The sequence below is a fragment of the Notechis scutatus genome, chromosome 9 (genome assembly GCF_049901735.1).
Source record: "Notechis scutatus isolate UNSWTSFEM ecotype Mainland chromosome 9, rNotScu1.2, whole genome shotgun sequence".
Classification (NCBI taxonomy): domain Eukaryota; kingdom Metazoa; phylum Chordata; class Lepidosauria; order Squamata; family Elapidae; genus Notechis; species Notechis scutatus.
Genome location: NC_142017.1, coordinates 22327857 through 22342313, shown reverse-complemented (window position 1 = coordinate 22342313; position 14457 = coordinate 22327857). Strand labels below are relative to the sequence as shown.

The 14457-nt window shown below is 47.2% G+C and overlaps 1 protein-coding gene across 1 annotated transcript in view; it reads right to left on the bottom strand.

Moving 5' to 3' along the window:
• The window catches only part of WTIP (WT1 interacting protein), a 52985-nt gene extending 40838 nt beyond the window's left edge, over positions 1 to 12147 (bottom strand). Inside the window, 2 exon segments of the mRNA XM_026680158.2 lie at positions 10939 to 11052; positions 11055 to 12147. Of these exon segments, the coding sequence (XP_026535943.2) occupies positions 10939 to 11052; positions 11055 to 11757 (817 nt within the window). The 5' untranslated portion in view covers positions 11758 to 12147.
• Between the last annotated feature and the right edge of the window lie 2310 nt (positions 12148 to 14457).

Here is a 14457-nt window from a genome sequence, read left to right as displayed (position 1 = left end):
AAACACGCTGAACAGGGGCTGCTTTGGGAAGCTGAGACAGACCCAGTGAACGACTGAGTTGCCACAGATCCTGCGCTGTTGGCTCCAGGTTTGAAGAAACCAACTTCTTGGTGCTCATTTGGCCTTTTTCAGCACCCATGAGCTACAGGGAGAAGGATATGGTGGGCAAGATGGACACAGCCTTTCCTCCACAAATCACAGGGAAAATTTGCTGAAGGGGTGACTTTATGGCCAAATGTTGGCATTATGATCAAGCAGGAGACTGTGAGTTCAAGTCCCACCTTAGCCATGAAAGGATGATCTTGGGCCAGTCACTCTCTCTCTGCTCAACTTGCCTCACAGGGTTGTTATTGTGGAGAAAATAGGAGGAGGAAGGTGTGTTGGCTATATTTGCTGTATTTGTAAAGGTGGGATATAAACAAACAGAAACTGAATTTCTTCAACTATCTGAACAGCTGTCATGTAAAACACAGACAGAATTAAACAAGAAATAATGGCTTCAAATGGTTAGGACAGGCCAACGTTGCTTCATTTGATGTTGTTCTTTTGAAAATGCTGTAATGGATTCCTGTTTTTTGCATGGAGTTAGACTATGAACCTTCTAAACCTTATATTATCAGTCCAATCCCTTATATCTGGGGTTTCTGGCTCACTGCAGGCATATATAAAGAATTCTATTCTATTCTATTGGTATTTATCATCAATTGATTGAATTGAATTCAGGCTGCCATGGCATATGATGATGATGACATATAAAATATGCGAGCTAGGAACATCCAAGCCCACTTTTGGACTTCCATGCATTCCATCTGGTTCTGCCCCAACTGAGAATGAGTGAAATTAATACCAGTCTGTTAACAGTCCATGTGTCCTGGATCAATATACTGAGGTGAGGGAGGAAATCGGGAAAACAAAGCTTTCTGGTGGATACAAACCACCGAGTCGCATATTTCTGTATGCATATAAATACACACACGCACATACTTTTAAAATGTGCTTTCTAAAATGTTTGTGTAACTTTTGTTTTAATATTTAGTTTTTAAAAATTATCCATTTATCCCATCTTCCTTATGCTGGTCTGTAGCTGTAATAAAAGATTTGATGGATTGCCATGCAGTCCTGATCTTGTAGGCTTCTGTCATTTGTCTTCCCTGACAGCCATTTGACCAGGGATGGGAGAACTGTTGCTCTGCATCGAGCGAGTGCAATCTACAACCTGCTGAGTTGCCCTGACAGCTCAGCAGTGCTGCGTACAAGTGCGCAGCGGTTGAAAAAGCCCCTTTTTCCTGTTTTTTCAACCAGAGCTGTGCTGTGCAAAGCAGCTGCGGTTGAAAAAGCAGGAAATAAAGGTCAAGTAAGAGCCCGGGTGGGTCGGTGGGCCAAAACAGCAGCAGACATAGAACCGGTTCTATGTATGCTCTCTGTTTGCTGCTTTTCAGAGCAACCGGTTCTACAGAAGTGGACAGAACCGGTAGAATCCCACCCCTGCATTTGACTCAGCCAATGTGTGTGTGAAAGGTGGGCTGCCCAAGTTTTAGTAGGGACCAGGGGAATGGGACAAAACCCTGCCAATTACATTCCTGCACCTTCAACACTCGACAACCACAGAAGAACCTTTGCTCGGTGATGTTGGTCCCAAATGAATTGGTCCTTAGGATGAACCCTGCAACTCTTGCAGAAACCAGAGACGAGATTCCACAAGAAACAAATGCCAATTCTTGTAATAAAGTAAGAAAGCCCCACTTGCAAATTTGCATGTGTACATTTAGCACGTTCTCTTGTATTTTAGGAATGGAATTAAGGAACTCTTGGCAAGGGGCAAGAAGGAATACTCATTACATGAGACCAGAGAACAAGAACAAAGAGTAGCATTTGCCGAGTCACTGGAAGAAAACACAGCTGCATTGTTTGCCAAAGTTATGTACTGAAAATAAAATTTGGCCCACGGACAATTCTAGTACTTTGGGAGAACATTTGTGTAGAGCTCGCGGTCATTTCCCTCCACTAAACAGATGCTATTTTACTTGGGAAAATTGTTCAAAGAGGCACTGGAGCATCTGTAGAATGAAGAAACGCTGCGGTCCCCTTTTTTGGGACGATCATATTAAAAAGACCAGCAGAAAAAGTGATTTGGTCAGCCTTATCCTAAACGCTGTACTATGCAAATCCGGCGCCAACTCCTAGCAGCACCTGCTCAGATGCTTCTAGATAAGATAAGATTCCTTGTGTCTCTGTTTAGCACCTACCTCTGTGCTTTCCAATGCAGGGAACTTTTGCGATCAAGTACAGTTATTGTCAATGTCTTCGGAGATTCTCAGTCACCCAGGTCATTTGGTAGCGTTATTGTATCTGCCCACTATGAATACAGAACAGGGATCTCCAACCTTGGCAACTTTAAGACTTGTAGACTTCAACTCCCAGAATTCCACAGCCAGCTTTGCTGTCCCACAAGTCTTAAAGTTGCCAAGGTTGGAGACCCCTGATATAGAACACAGAATTTGCTATAAGCCACCCAAGCTGTTATCTATAACTTCACACTGGCAGCGAATTGTATCAGCTAATTATGAGATCCATAAAGACATAGTTTATCAAGACTTTAAACATTGGTGACTTTAAACATTGAGTTTCTCCTAAGTGAGCATCATTCAGAAATCCTGGCTTTTCAATCCCCACAATTTTGAGCAAGCAGGAAGTTGCAGTCCCTACACATCCAGAGAACACACAGTTAATACCATGTTTACGTACATTTCAATAATTTCCCATGTCTAGTGAATATTTTCCCCCTGCCCCCGAGTTAAGAGATTAGATCTCTTCTCCATTGATAGAAAAAAGTAACCCAGGCATTCTTCTGCAGTGACAGAATTTTCCCAATCTGGGTCCATAACAAGGTCTAGCAAATACCCTTATTCAGAACTGATAACAAAATTACTTAATCTTTGTAATTTACTATAGAAACAATAATTAACATACATTAAAGCTCTTCAATAACAACAACAACAATAATAATAATATAATTTCAGTGACTTTCCTAAAACCACCCAGCAAACTTACAATGAAGACAAGACTTCAACTACTTATATAGCCCTGTTTCTTAGCCAGGTACAAATACTATGACAGCTCACTTAGATTTACAGCCGTACAGTCATGAGCAGCTGGAATTTCATAGGATCAACTCACAGGGGACAAGATCCCTTACGCTCTTCTAGAGGAATGCACTAGCTGTACCAGCCTGAACTCAAGGCACTACAAGTGTGAAATTTTTGCCTGGGTAAAAAAGCAACTCACAAATGGGTGATTCAGTTTCTGAAATTAGTGCAATCTTATGCTAACATGCCCACTTAATGAAATTAATGAACATTTATTTTAGTAAGTCTTCATTTGGAAAAAAAATCACATTATTGGAAGGGACAGCAGAGCTTCTTTAATTTCCCTCAAGCAAATTGAAACTTACAATATCAGCTATTCTAGCAAGCTTCACCCAAAGTTGAACCAAAATGTTATTTCATGCAATTTCTCCCTCCCTCCTGGTTGTAGTCCTTCTCTGGAGCAACCACAAGACACTTCTACATGGCAACATTTCAAAAAGCAGGCTTTCATTGTCTAATCTTACTGTTCTACAGACTAAATTTTTCAGTCCTTTCTGTCATTTCCAAATGCCTTCCCATCTTTAAATCATCACGCAATGGACACATTCCAATTTACATTATCCTTCCTAAAATGTGGCACTCAGATGCAGCATTCCGTGTCTCATAGGGTCTATCATAAAAATGCAGCGAGAACTATCACATGAGGTTTAATGCATGCATGGCACATCTCTAAGGCTGTTTGGCAGGTGCATAAAATTGAAAGCAATTCCTTCCAAGTATGAGTTACAGAATCAACTCTGCAAAAATTATGGAGAAGAAAGACACAGTTAGAGAATTCCAGGAACTGGAATATTTTCCACTTACAACTAACATAATCCTACGCATATCATAGTGGAAACTTTCTTTTTTAGCAGCTTTGATTTAAAAAAAAATGATATTCAGGTATCCGTTTTAAATATGCCCTTCTGTTTCCTTGCAGATAATCCAAATGTTTTTAAAAATTACAAATAAATAATCAGACGGAGAATATTTCAAGGCACAAAGAAAACACAGTAGCTTTGGATTGGTTGCTAAATAAAATCACAAGGGCTGGGTTAGTCTTGGAATTCCTCCTCCCACCCAATGCTTGATGGCATCTTCCAAGGGTCCTCCCACTCATACCACTGAATTTACTGCTGACTGAATATTCTAAAACAAATCTTTTTGAAATGTTTGAATTGAGATGGAATTTTTGAAATGATGAAATAAGAATATGCGATGAAATTGCAAACCTCACAGATAAAAGTATAAAGTACAATGAATATGAAGATATGAGAATTATTTAAAGTTAAAAGAAATAGGTTAAGAAATGAATTGCAAATTTATAAAATAATCTTGAGGAAAGTATTTGAGAGAAATAATAGAAAATACGTAAAGTAATGGTAAGATATGAAACTAAATGTGAAAGATGAATATGTCATCAAACTCATGTTTGTATGGAAATGGGAAACCTGGAATCATGCTGTTCACTAAAAAAGATGTTTTTAAAATGTTTTTTAATAAAAAAAGAAATGCAGGTTTCAATTAACAAAAATAACATCAAATGTAGATGTACAGCAATGAGGTACAACGTACCTACATATGGTAGATACATAGATGGCGTGATATACATACATGTGAAATGTATTCCAGCAGTGAAAAAGCCTAATTTAATTATGTAGTTGACAAATCCCAGGGAGTAAGAGTTCCACTATATTCTCTGCCTCAGTTACCATCTAGACAGGTACAAAAAAAAGAGAGAGTGCGTGGGAATGAGGAAAAGACTGGGGACTAAGTCCTAAGAGTATAGACTAGGGGTGTCAAACTTGAGTTCATTGAAGGCCACATCAGGGTTGTGTTTGACTTCAGGGGGCCGGAGTGGGCGTGGCCAGGGTGGGCGTGGCCAGCTCAAAGTCACTCGTGTTCAGGGCGCCTATGGTGGCCCAAGCACTCTGCCAGAAAAAAAGGGCTCCCGAGCTGTTTTCAGCTGCAAAGGCCTCCGGCAACCCTCTGCCAGCAAAAATGGAGCTCAGGGGGAGTGCAATGTGGCCCTCCCAAGTTCCATTTCCGCTGGCAGAAGCAGCACTCCGGGCCGGTCCCTGTTTCCAGGGCCAGATCTAGGCATCCCCTCCCCACCCCCAGGCCAGATCCAGCCCCTGGGCCTTGAGTTTGACACCCCTGGTATAGACTGACTGTATTTAGCCTTGAGAAAATCTGAAAGGGGAGACAAACAATTAGTCTTCCAATATCTAAAATACTGTACAGAAGTCAAAACCTGCTCTCCCTCAATCTCAAGAGAAGACACAAAATATGAGTGAATTTACACGAAGGTAGCTTTCAGTTGGATTTTATTCCTGTATAACCTTAAAAAGGTTGAACAGGAATAAAACCAAAGAAGGGAGAGACTCCCTTCACCGGATGCATTCAAATAGCACCCAAACAACAAGCAGGTCAAAGAGTGGACTTGATGGCCTCTTCCAAGTTCCTCGAGTGGGAATACAGATAGCTAAACTCTAAATATGAGGTGTGTGTGTGGGGGGGTCAATACCGAAGAATTGGCAAGCACAACTTTCTTTCCCCAGTGTTGATATCTCCCAGGGCCTTAGGGCAGTCCTCCCATATTCTTCACTCACAGCTGACTTAAAGAGAGTTCTATAAGGAAGATGGCCTTGACATGGATGGACCATATCTGTTACCAAAATGACAAGGGGAAAAACATGGTTTAAGTCCAAAACAAGAAGCCATGGGCGAAAGGCAGATACTTTTCTAATTAATATTAGAATCTCAGGCAGGGTGGTACAGAGAGAGAGTCAAATACAGTCAGACTTGTAAGAGTCTGTTAATATGGCCAAAATTAAGAAAAATAGTTTTAGCCTTGGAGTGAAGTTGGTTTCTTGATCTATATCAAACGTGGCAACTTCCAACTCCTGGAATTTCCAAGCCAGCAAGGGTGCACAAAGAGGCACACTGCAAGTTGGGGACAGTGTGAGAGGTGAGCTGTGTGGGTCAGGGAGGGTTGAGGAGGGTCCTTGAGGGTCAAGAGAGATGCAGGTTGGGGAGAGTGCATAGGTCAGTGAAAAGGGCAGCAAGGACTGGGGGAGGGGGGAAGGTTGTGTGTGTGTGGGAGGGGTGCTAGTGGCCAGCTGAAACACAGAGGAATCAGAGGAGGGCACATTAGCTGGTGGAGACTTATTCCAACAACTTGTAAACTTCCCTGCCATTAATTCTCTGGGGAAGCCAAGAGGGAAGGTTGCAAATGCATTGATCACATGATCGCAGCACTTGGCCACTCTTAGATGCGACCACAGGGTGCTGGAACAGCCAAAATTCTGAGGACCATCATTTGTTCAGTGCAGTTGTAATTTGGAACATTGTTGACCAAACAGTCATATAGGTCAAGGTCTACCTGTATAAGGAATACCTTTGTTGACACTTGAGGTACCACCTTAGAAGCAGGAACGCATGTGGATGACGCGGTGCTGTTGACAGATTGTGGTTGTACTAAGGGAAGCAAGCAGAATCCAGTCCCAAAAACAAATATATGAAAGAATATGTGGGAGAGGAATGAAGACGGAAGAAAGTCATGGAAAGAAGCTGATGAGATCCTCAGAGAGAAGGGAAAGCTTTAAAGAGCACAAGGCAGCCTATGAACAAAGTGTGGATGTGGTGGAGGCTTCAAGACGGTTGTTTCATAGAAACAATGGTACAAAGAGTTACAAGGTAATGGAATTGGCATATCCTAGCTTTAGTTATAATTTCCTTTTTTCTTAGACTTAGGTTTTTAGAAGAATGCTTTCCCTGAATGGAAAAGTACAATGCATCTATCTGTATTTTTTTCAATCATTATACTCAGGTTCTAAACTGTAGGCTGGAATTCTGAGCATCACAAGAAAAGTGTAGAATCGTGTTTTTAAAAACTGCCCAAGCTTTACAAAGAGACAGCACTGTTAAAACTCATTCCAGACTTTTGCCTGTGTGGTTTTTTTTTTATTCCATTCAATCCTGTCAGATTCTTGAAGACTACTGGCCAAAACCATGCACTTTTCTTGCCAAGATTTTTCTGAAGTGATTGGCCATTGTCTCCTTCCTAGGGCTGAGAGAAAGTGACTAGTCTAAAGCTGCCCAGCTGCCTAATGAGGGACTAGAAGTCACACTTTTCTGGGTTCTAGCCTGCTGTCTAAACCAGGGGTCCCCAACCGCCGGTCCGCGGACCGGTACCGGGCAGCGGAACAACCCTTACCGGGCCGCTGGTTGCTGGGCGCCGCCATCTTTTTGGTAAAAAGCGCTTCTGGTGAGCTTTTCCGGTGAAAGCTCACGGGCGCTGTTTCATAAAAAGATGAGCGGCGCTAGCGCTCGGTGAGCTTTTCCGGGAAAGCCATTTCTACCGAAAAAGCTCACCAGAAGCGCTGGCGCCGCCATCTTTTTATGATTAAACAGCGCTTCGGTGACGCCACCGGAAGCGCCCTTCGTCATAAAAGATGGCGGCGCCCAGTTGACGCTTGGTACCGGGCGCGCGCCCAGCTGATGTCGGAACCGGGCGCGGCGTCGAAAAGGTTGGGGATCCCTGGTCTAAACCACTGTACCTCTCTGCCTGTGCAATAAATATTTGTGATATGAAAGTTTGTTATGTAGAGATTAAAAATCCCCAGAAACATAAAATGGAAGAGTCAAAAAGGATCTTAGAGAACCTCAGATCAGGGATCCCCAAACTCTTTAGTTCATTGAGCTTTCCATGAAATATTCTGAGATAGCTTATTTCATCACTGAATTCCATCATTCCTGATCCACTTTTTGTGAGATGTAGCTGAATTTTCTAGTTCTAAAACAATTCTGAATAATCCTGCTGCAACATTCTACATGGCAGCCCGTTACATCAGGGGTCTTCCAACCTTGGCAACTTTAAGACTTGTGGACTTCAACTCCCAGAATTCCTCAGCCAGCTTTGCTGGCTGAGGAATTCTGGGAGTTGAAGTCCACAAGTCTTAAAGTTGCCAAGGTTGGAAGACCCCTGCTTTAGATAATTTAAGGCAAGAGTGTTTAAGGCAATTAATTTTCCCAAGGGGCCATATATGAAACTGGGACTGTTGTGGCTACTCCCTGCCCTGGCGGCCCCCACAGGCCAGACAGGAAGAGCCAAAGGCAGCAGAATGCCCATTATGATGTTCCCTCCCTCCATGATTTCATCTCCCTCAGGTTAATAATACTAAATACCTTCGACTGTTCTTTCTTCTTCCCTATTATTGGTTGCTGTCTTCTATGTCCAGTTTGTCCTGTAATATTGTACCTAAAACTAGGCATACATGTAATTTGAGCATGACTTCTGCTTTTGACAATCTACTTCTGCTGATGAGTCTCAGACATTACATGGAATTCCCCAAACTTGTACCCCGCTGGCCTTTTCTTACAAAGATTCGACCTTCAGAGAGATAATCACTCTCATTTCATTTCAGAAACATGCTAAACTTCATCATGTCAGGAGCAGGTACTGTACAGACCTGGAATACTCTTTCTGGGTCATGGAGTTCCATTTAATCAAGAAAACAGACAATAGTTTCCTGCCATAGAGAAGTAGAAACTCCAAAAACTAGAACGGAACTCCTGGAAGAGGCACAAGAAAATTAAAAAGGAAAACTACAAGCGTTCTTCCACTTAAAGATGAAAAATCTCTAGGCTTCCTTCTCCTAAATGTAATTAAGTGTGATTTGTAGCTACTACAAATCTGCATACAAATGAATCTGCAAACAGATGGGAGGTTGAACAACTAGCCTTGTGGTGCGACTGGAACAATCTTGAACTAAACACACTCAAAACCGTAGAAATGATGGTAGATTTTAGGAGAAACCCTCCTCTTACAATACTAGACAGCACAGTATCAACAGTGGAGACCTTCAAGTTTCTAGGTTCTATCATATCTGAAGACTTAAAATGGATACCTAACATCAAAAATGTCATCAAAAAAGCCCAACAGAGAATGTTCTTTCTGCGCCAACTCAGGAAGCTCAAACTGCCCAAAAGGAGCTGCTGATCCAGTTCTACAGAGGAATTATTGAGTCTGTCATCTGCACCTCAATGACTGTGTGGTTTGGTTCTGCAACCCAACAGGAAAGACACAGACTGCAGAGGATAATTAGGACTGCAGAAAAAACGATGGCTACCAACCCCACTTCCATCTAGGACCTGTATATATTTACAGACCCTTCACATCCCAGACATGAACTGTTTCAACTCCTACCCTTAAAATGACGCTATAGAGCCCGGCACACCAGAACAACTAGACACAAGGGGAGGTTTTTCCCACATGCTGTCACTCTACTAAACAAATAATTCCCACAACACTGTCAAACTATTTACCAAGACTGTATTACCAATATTCTTGTCATCCTTCCTATTACCTATCTTCTCATGACTATAACTTTGTTGCTTGTATCTTTACAATTCATTTTGTTTCATTTAGTTTCCTAGTATGATTTTTATTGCTTATTTAGTAACCTATGACTATCACGAAGTGTTTTATCTTATGATTCATGAGGAATGTGTTTATGATTACTATGATCATGATTTATTATTTATATCTTTTATGTACACTGAGAGCTTATAAACCAAAGACAAATTCGTAGTGTATTTAATCACACTTGGCCAGTAAAGAATTCTATTCTACAAGGATACTCTATGCTGCCTTGGCAGTACAGATAGCCACATCCAAAACCTGCCTGGATCCTTTGGGGCATTTTCAACATTCAAACAGGCTTCCCAACCTGGGCTTTAGCTTCCAGAAATTCTCTCTACTGGCCATTCTGATAGCCAGGAATTCTGGAAGTTGAAGGTTCCGGAAGGCTGACCCATTCAGAGATTGGCAAATCAGCCAAACCTCCTGCCAGATGGCACAAAAGGGCCACCCCTTCTGTCAGTTTGCCACTTCTACCTCTAGCTGGCCAGATGTTCCAGCAACCTCACAAAGCCCAGAAAAGGATGGCCTCGAGCCTTTTGGGTGATGCAGCTCCCCTTCTGGATTTCACAGCGGCCTGGAGTTCAAAGGGGCCATTTGGACCAGGGGTCTCCAACCTTGGCCTCTTTAAGACTTGGGGCCTTCAACTCTGGGAGACCCTTGATTTGGACCACTCAGCTCCAAACTTGCTGTTTTAACTTTAGGCAGCTCCTCTTTGCTCAACTAGTGAAAAGTAACCGAAGCCCCAAACTAGCCTTGTGACAGTGACAAAGAACCCCAGCAAAACCCTATTTCTGGCCTAGTGACTCCTGTGGGGGAGCCCTCCTCTTCTTTCCCCCTGGAACCCCCAATCCCGCCAGCTCCACCTGAGGGGGTTCTTTCCTCCGTCAGAAGGGATAAACTGAGCCACTTGGGTCCTTATGTGTCCAATCACACTTGGCCAATAAAGTGTTCTGTTCTGTTGGGGGGGGACTGCAAAGGCCCCCTTCTCATCTCATGGGTGCTTGGGAAAGAATCTGGCCCAGAGCAGAAGAAACAAAATGTCGGGACCGGCACAGAGGAAAACATAAACTAAGCTCAGCGTGTTTGGCCAAGAGAGCGACTGGATGGTCTTTACCTGGCCCGTTTAAAGCGGGCCGGGGGAGGGGAAGAGTCCTCTCCCCCCCTTCAAGTGAGGAAAGCCGGGGCCATTCGGTAGCTGAGAGGCGGCGAAGGGGGAGCCGAGCTTGGGCTCGGCGTCTGGCCGGCCGTGGAAAGCCGTCAGGCGGCCTCCTTGGCTGGGCGACCCCACCGCCACAATCTGAGGGACTCTTGCGGGGAGGCCTGCCCGAGGAGGAGAAGAAGGGGGCCGAAGCGCCCCGGGTTCCTCCCTGCGGAGCCCGCACTCACCGAAGTACTCCTTCCGCACGTGCAGCTCCAGCTCCTTCTCCAGCTCCAGCGTCAGCGCCTCCAGCCGCCGCTCCACCTGGCTGGGCCCGCTCTCCCGGGCCGGCGTCACCTGGCAGGGAGGCGCAGCTTGGCGGCCTCGGCGTCAGCCGGCGGGCCCTCCTCGGGAAGCAGCGAGGCCCGCGGCGAGGGAACCGGCAGCTCCGGGGAGGCGCCCATCGAGCCGCGGGAGCTGCGCGAGCTGTGGCTGGAGAGGCTGGAGCGCGGGCTGGCCAGGGAGGAGGCGGCGCCGGCCAAGCTCGACGGCGCCAGGGGCCGGGCGGCGGCGGCCTCCAGCTCGGCAGAGGAGCGCGGGCTGGCGTGCCGCTGGTCGTAGCCCATGCTGATGCCGCTGGTGCGGGCGCTGCTGGGCTTGCTGCCGTCGGAGGAGCCGGCCAGGCTGGCGCGCGGGCTGGAGGGCTTGCTGGCGTCGCTGGCCGTGCTGGCGTAGCTGGAGCGCGGGCTGAGCGGAGCCTCGCCGGCCGACAGGCTTCCGCGCGGGCTGGCCAGGGGGCCGCCGCAGCCGCTCCCCGGCCCGCAGCACGTCGAGGCCCGCGGACTGGCCCCTTGTCCGGCCGCCTTGCCGCGCGGGAAGCCCTCGGCCGAGTAGCGCTTGTAGCAGGGCAGCGCCACCTCGGAGCGCGGGCCCTCCTCACCGGCCGGGGCGCGCGGCGGGCAGGCGGACTCCCCCGACGGGTAGGGCGGCGGGGCCCCGTTCGGCGGCTGCTCCCGACGCCGGCGCCGCCCGACGGCTTCCTGGGGCAGCAGCGCCGGCTCCGCCATGGGCTCGCCGGGCTCCACGCGCTCCGGCCGGCTGCTCAGCGCCGCGGGCACCCGCGTCTCGCCGCCAGAAGCCCCCGCCAGGCATCCCGGCCTCGCCCGGCCACGCGCGGGGAGGCGCCGCGGAAGGTCCGCCTCGCGTCCGGCCGCTTCCACTCGCTGCCCCGGCGCTGCGCTGCCCGGCCCGGCGCTCTCTGGACGGCGCCCTCCTTTGTGCAGGCGGCGGCGGCGGCGGCGGAGGAACTTCTTTGTGTGGGGCAGGAATGCGCGGAGGAGCCCGACGGCGCTGCGTCCCTCTGGAATGCGCTTCGCTCGGGAGCCAGACAATGGCTCGAACCGGGCGGGGGCGGGGCGAGGGAGCCGCCCCCTCCGCCCCCTCCTGCCTTTCTCCGCCGGCGGAGGGGGGGCGAGTACCCCTCTTGGACCCCCTGCGGCTTCTCTCCCCCCGCCAATGGCCCGCCTTGGATCTTGGGACTCTGGCCCGACGGCACGTGGGAACGTCGCGCTGCGGGCCCCGGCCTGGGCTTGTGCCAGCGCAGACCTTGTTTTATAGAAGGGAGTCCCCAACCTTGGCCCCTTTAAGACTTGTGGACTTCAACTCCCAGGATTCTCCAGCCGGATTGCTGCGAGGGGAATTCTGGGAGTTGAAGTCCGGAGTGGCTGAGGGGGTGAAAATGGCTGCTATCCAGTCTTCTGGGGTCTTCTTGGGATACCTCAGTGGGCAGCCCTGGGGAGGCAGCCCTTCTATTCTTCCCAGGAAGGAAGGAAGGAAGGGAAGGAAGGAAGGAGTGTTTTTGACCAGAGGTTTCCAAACTTGGCCCACTTTAACACTTGTGGACTTCAACTCCCAGCGAGGGGAATTCTAGGAGTTGAAGTCCACAAGTCTTAAAGTTGCCAAGTTTGAAGACCTCAGCTTTACAGGTCTGGGAGGACCAAAGGCTGGAAGTCCAAGCCCAAGGAACTCCTTTGGGGCCCCCTCAATGGAATAATTCACCCCAAAAGGGGACCAGCTGAGAGGTTCCCGTGACCCTCCTCTGGGGTGAAGTGGATGGCAGTTTCCCCTCTGCCCAGAGGAGAGACCCCCAGCCCGGTTTCCGCACCTGAGTGGAGGAAGGCAAACTTTCCTGTTCGCTGCCTTGTCCCTATCGGGAACATTGACCTCCTTCAGCAGCCAAGAAAAAGCAGAAAGTTCTTTCTCCGTCCCATGTAATATATTATGTGGGTATTATATGCATTAATTTTGTATTTATTTTGTCATTTTGATGTAGTGTGTATTGGAGGTGGAGACCCTCTGAGAGCTGTAGACCACAAAATTTCCCTTTTAATGTGTTCCGATTAGTGTGCATTCAAAGTGACAATAAAGTTAGTCTAAGTCAAGGGTCCCCAACCTTGGCCCACTTTAAGCCTGGAGGACTTCAACTCCCAGAAGTCCCCAGCCAGCAAAGCTTGTGGACATCAACTCCCAGAATTGAAGAGAACTAAATTAAAATGGAGAGATTGCAGAGGAAGGGATCACAAGAAATTAAGCAAAGCTGGCTGGGGAATTCTGGGAGTTGAAGTCCTCCAGGCTTAAAGTGGCCAAGGTTGGAGACCTCTGTTCTAAAGCGTTCAGACCAGGAAAAGAAGCCAGCCTCACCTCGGGCACTTTTCTCACCTGGAAGCCAGCTTGTGAGCACAGGTGGCCAAAGGATAGGCCGGAGGAAGACCCTGAGGACCAGCCCTGGAGTGGGGGAGCGGGGGGGGGTGACCTCTTACCCTAAACCCTACAAGGAGCTTGCCGCAGCAGCTCTCGGAAGGCTCCCGTCCCCGAGCAAGAGGAACAAGCAAGCAGAGCTGGTGCAGCTTTCCCATAACAAGTGACCTGTCTGGGAGCCATTTCGGTCCAGGTGTGTGTGTGTGTGTTCTGCATCATCCTTACCTTGGATTAAAAGGAAATGCAGATTGCTACAGGAGCTCTGGAACTCCAAGACCCTCATCAATCCCCTAATCCAGAGGTGGGATTCTGGAGGACTAGTAGTGGACATTTTGCATAGTTTGGAGAACTGGGCAATACCACCTCTGATTGGCCCCACCAACCCCATCTCTTCTCTGCCTCCCATCGAGTCCCAGATGATCGGCTGGGTGTCCTTTGATTGCCCTGCACAGAACGGAGCTGGAAAGCAGGTTAGTGGTGTTAGAAATAAGAAAATTCAAAAATAAAATGTGGGTGAAGAGAATAATATAGTATAGCATTAAGAAGACAGTTGATGTAATCCTTCTGCAGATATATTTTCTAGTACATTTACTCATTGTTAAACATGTACCTGCAAGCAATTGCATCCTCCTGTATCAAGTAATGCCACCCCTTTTTCCTCCGGGATTAGGAGGACAATAGGAGAAGAGAGAAACCATTGCCCTACCTTTCTTTAATCAATTGAAGCTAGATTTTGTTTTTCAAAGCATCAGCTTAAGTTTACCAGACTTTACTTTGCATAGATGGTTGTTCTACGAAGAAGTGCTGAGTGTAACATTAATATGTAACAAGTGTGGTATTGGGAATAGATATTTCTTTGTTCTCAGACCGTTGGAAAAGAGGCCCCGCTGAAGGGACATTCCTTAAAGCCAAGTAAGATAAGATGTGATGGGAGGTCATTGGGAGGTATTGAAGGAGATGATGTGGTCTCCATAAGGCGTTTCGGATTAGCTGTGCTCGGTCCCTGGGTC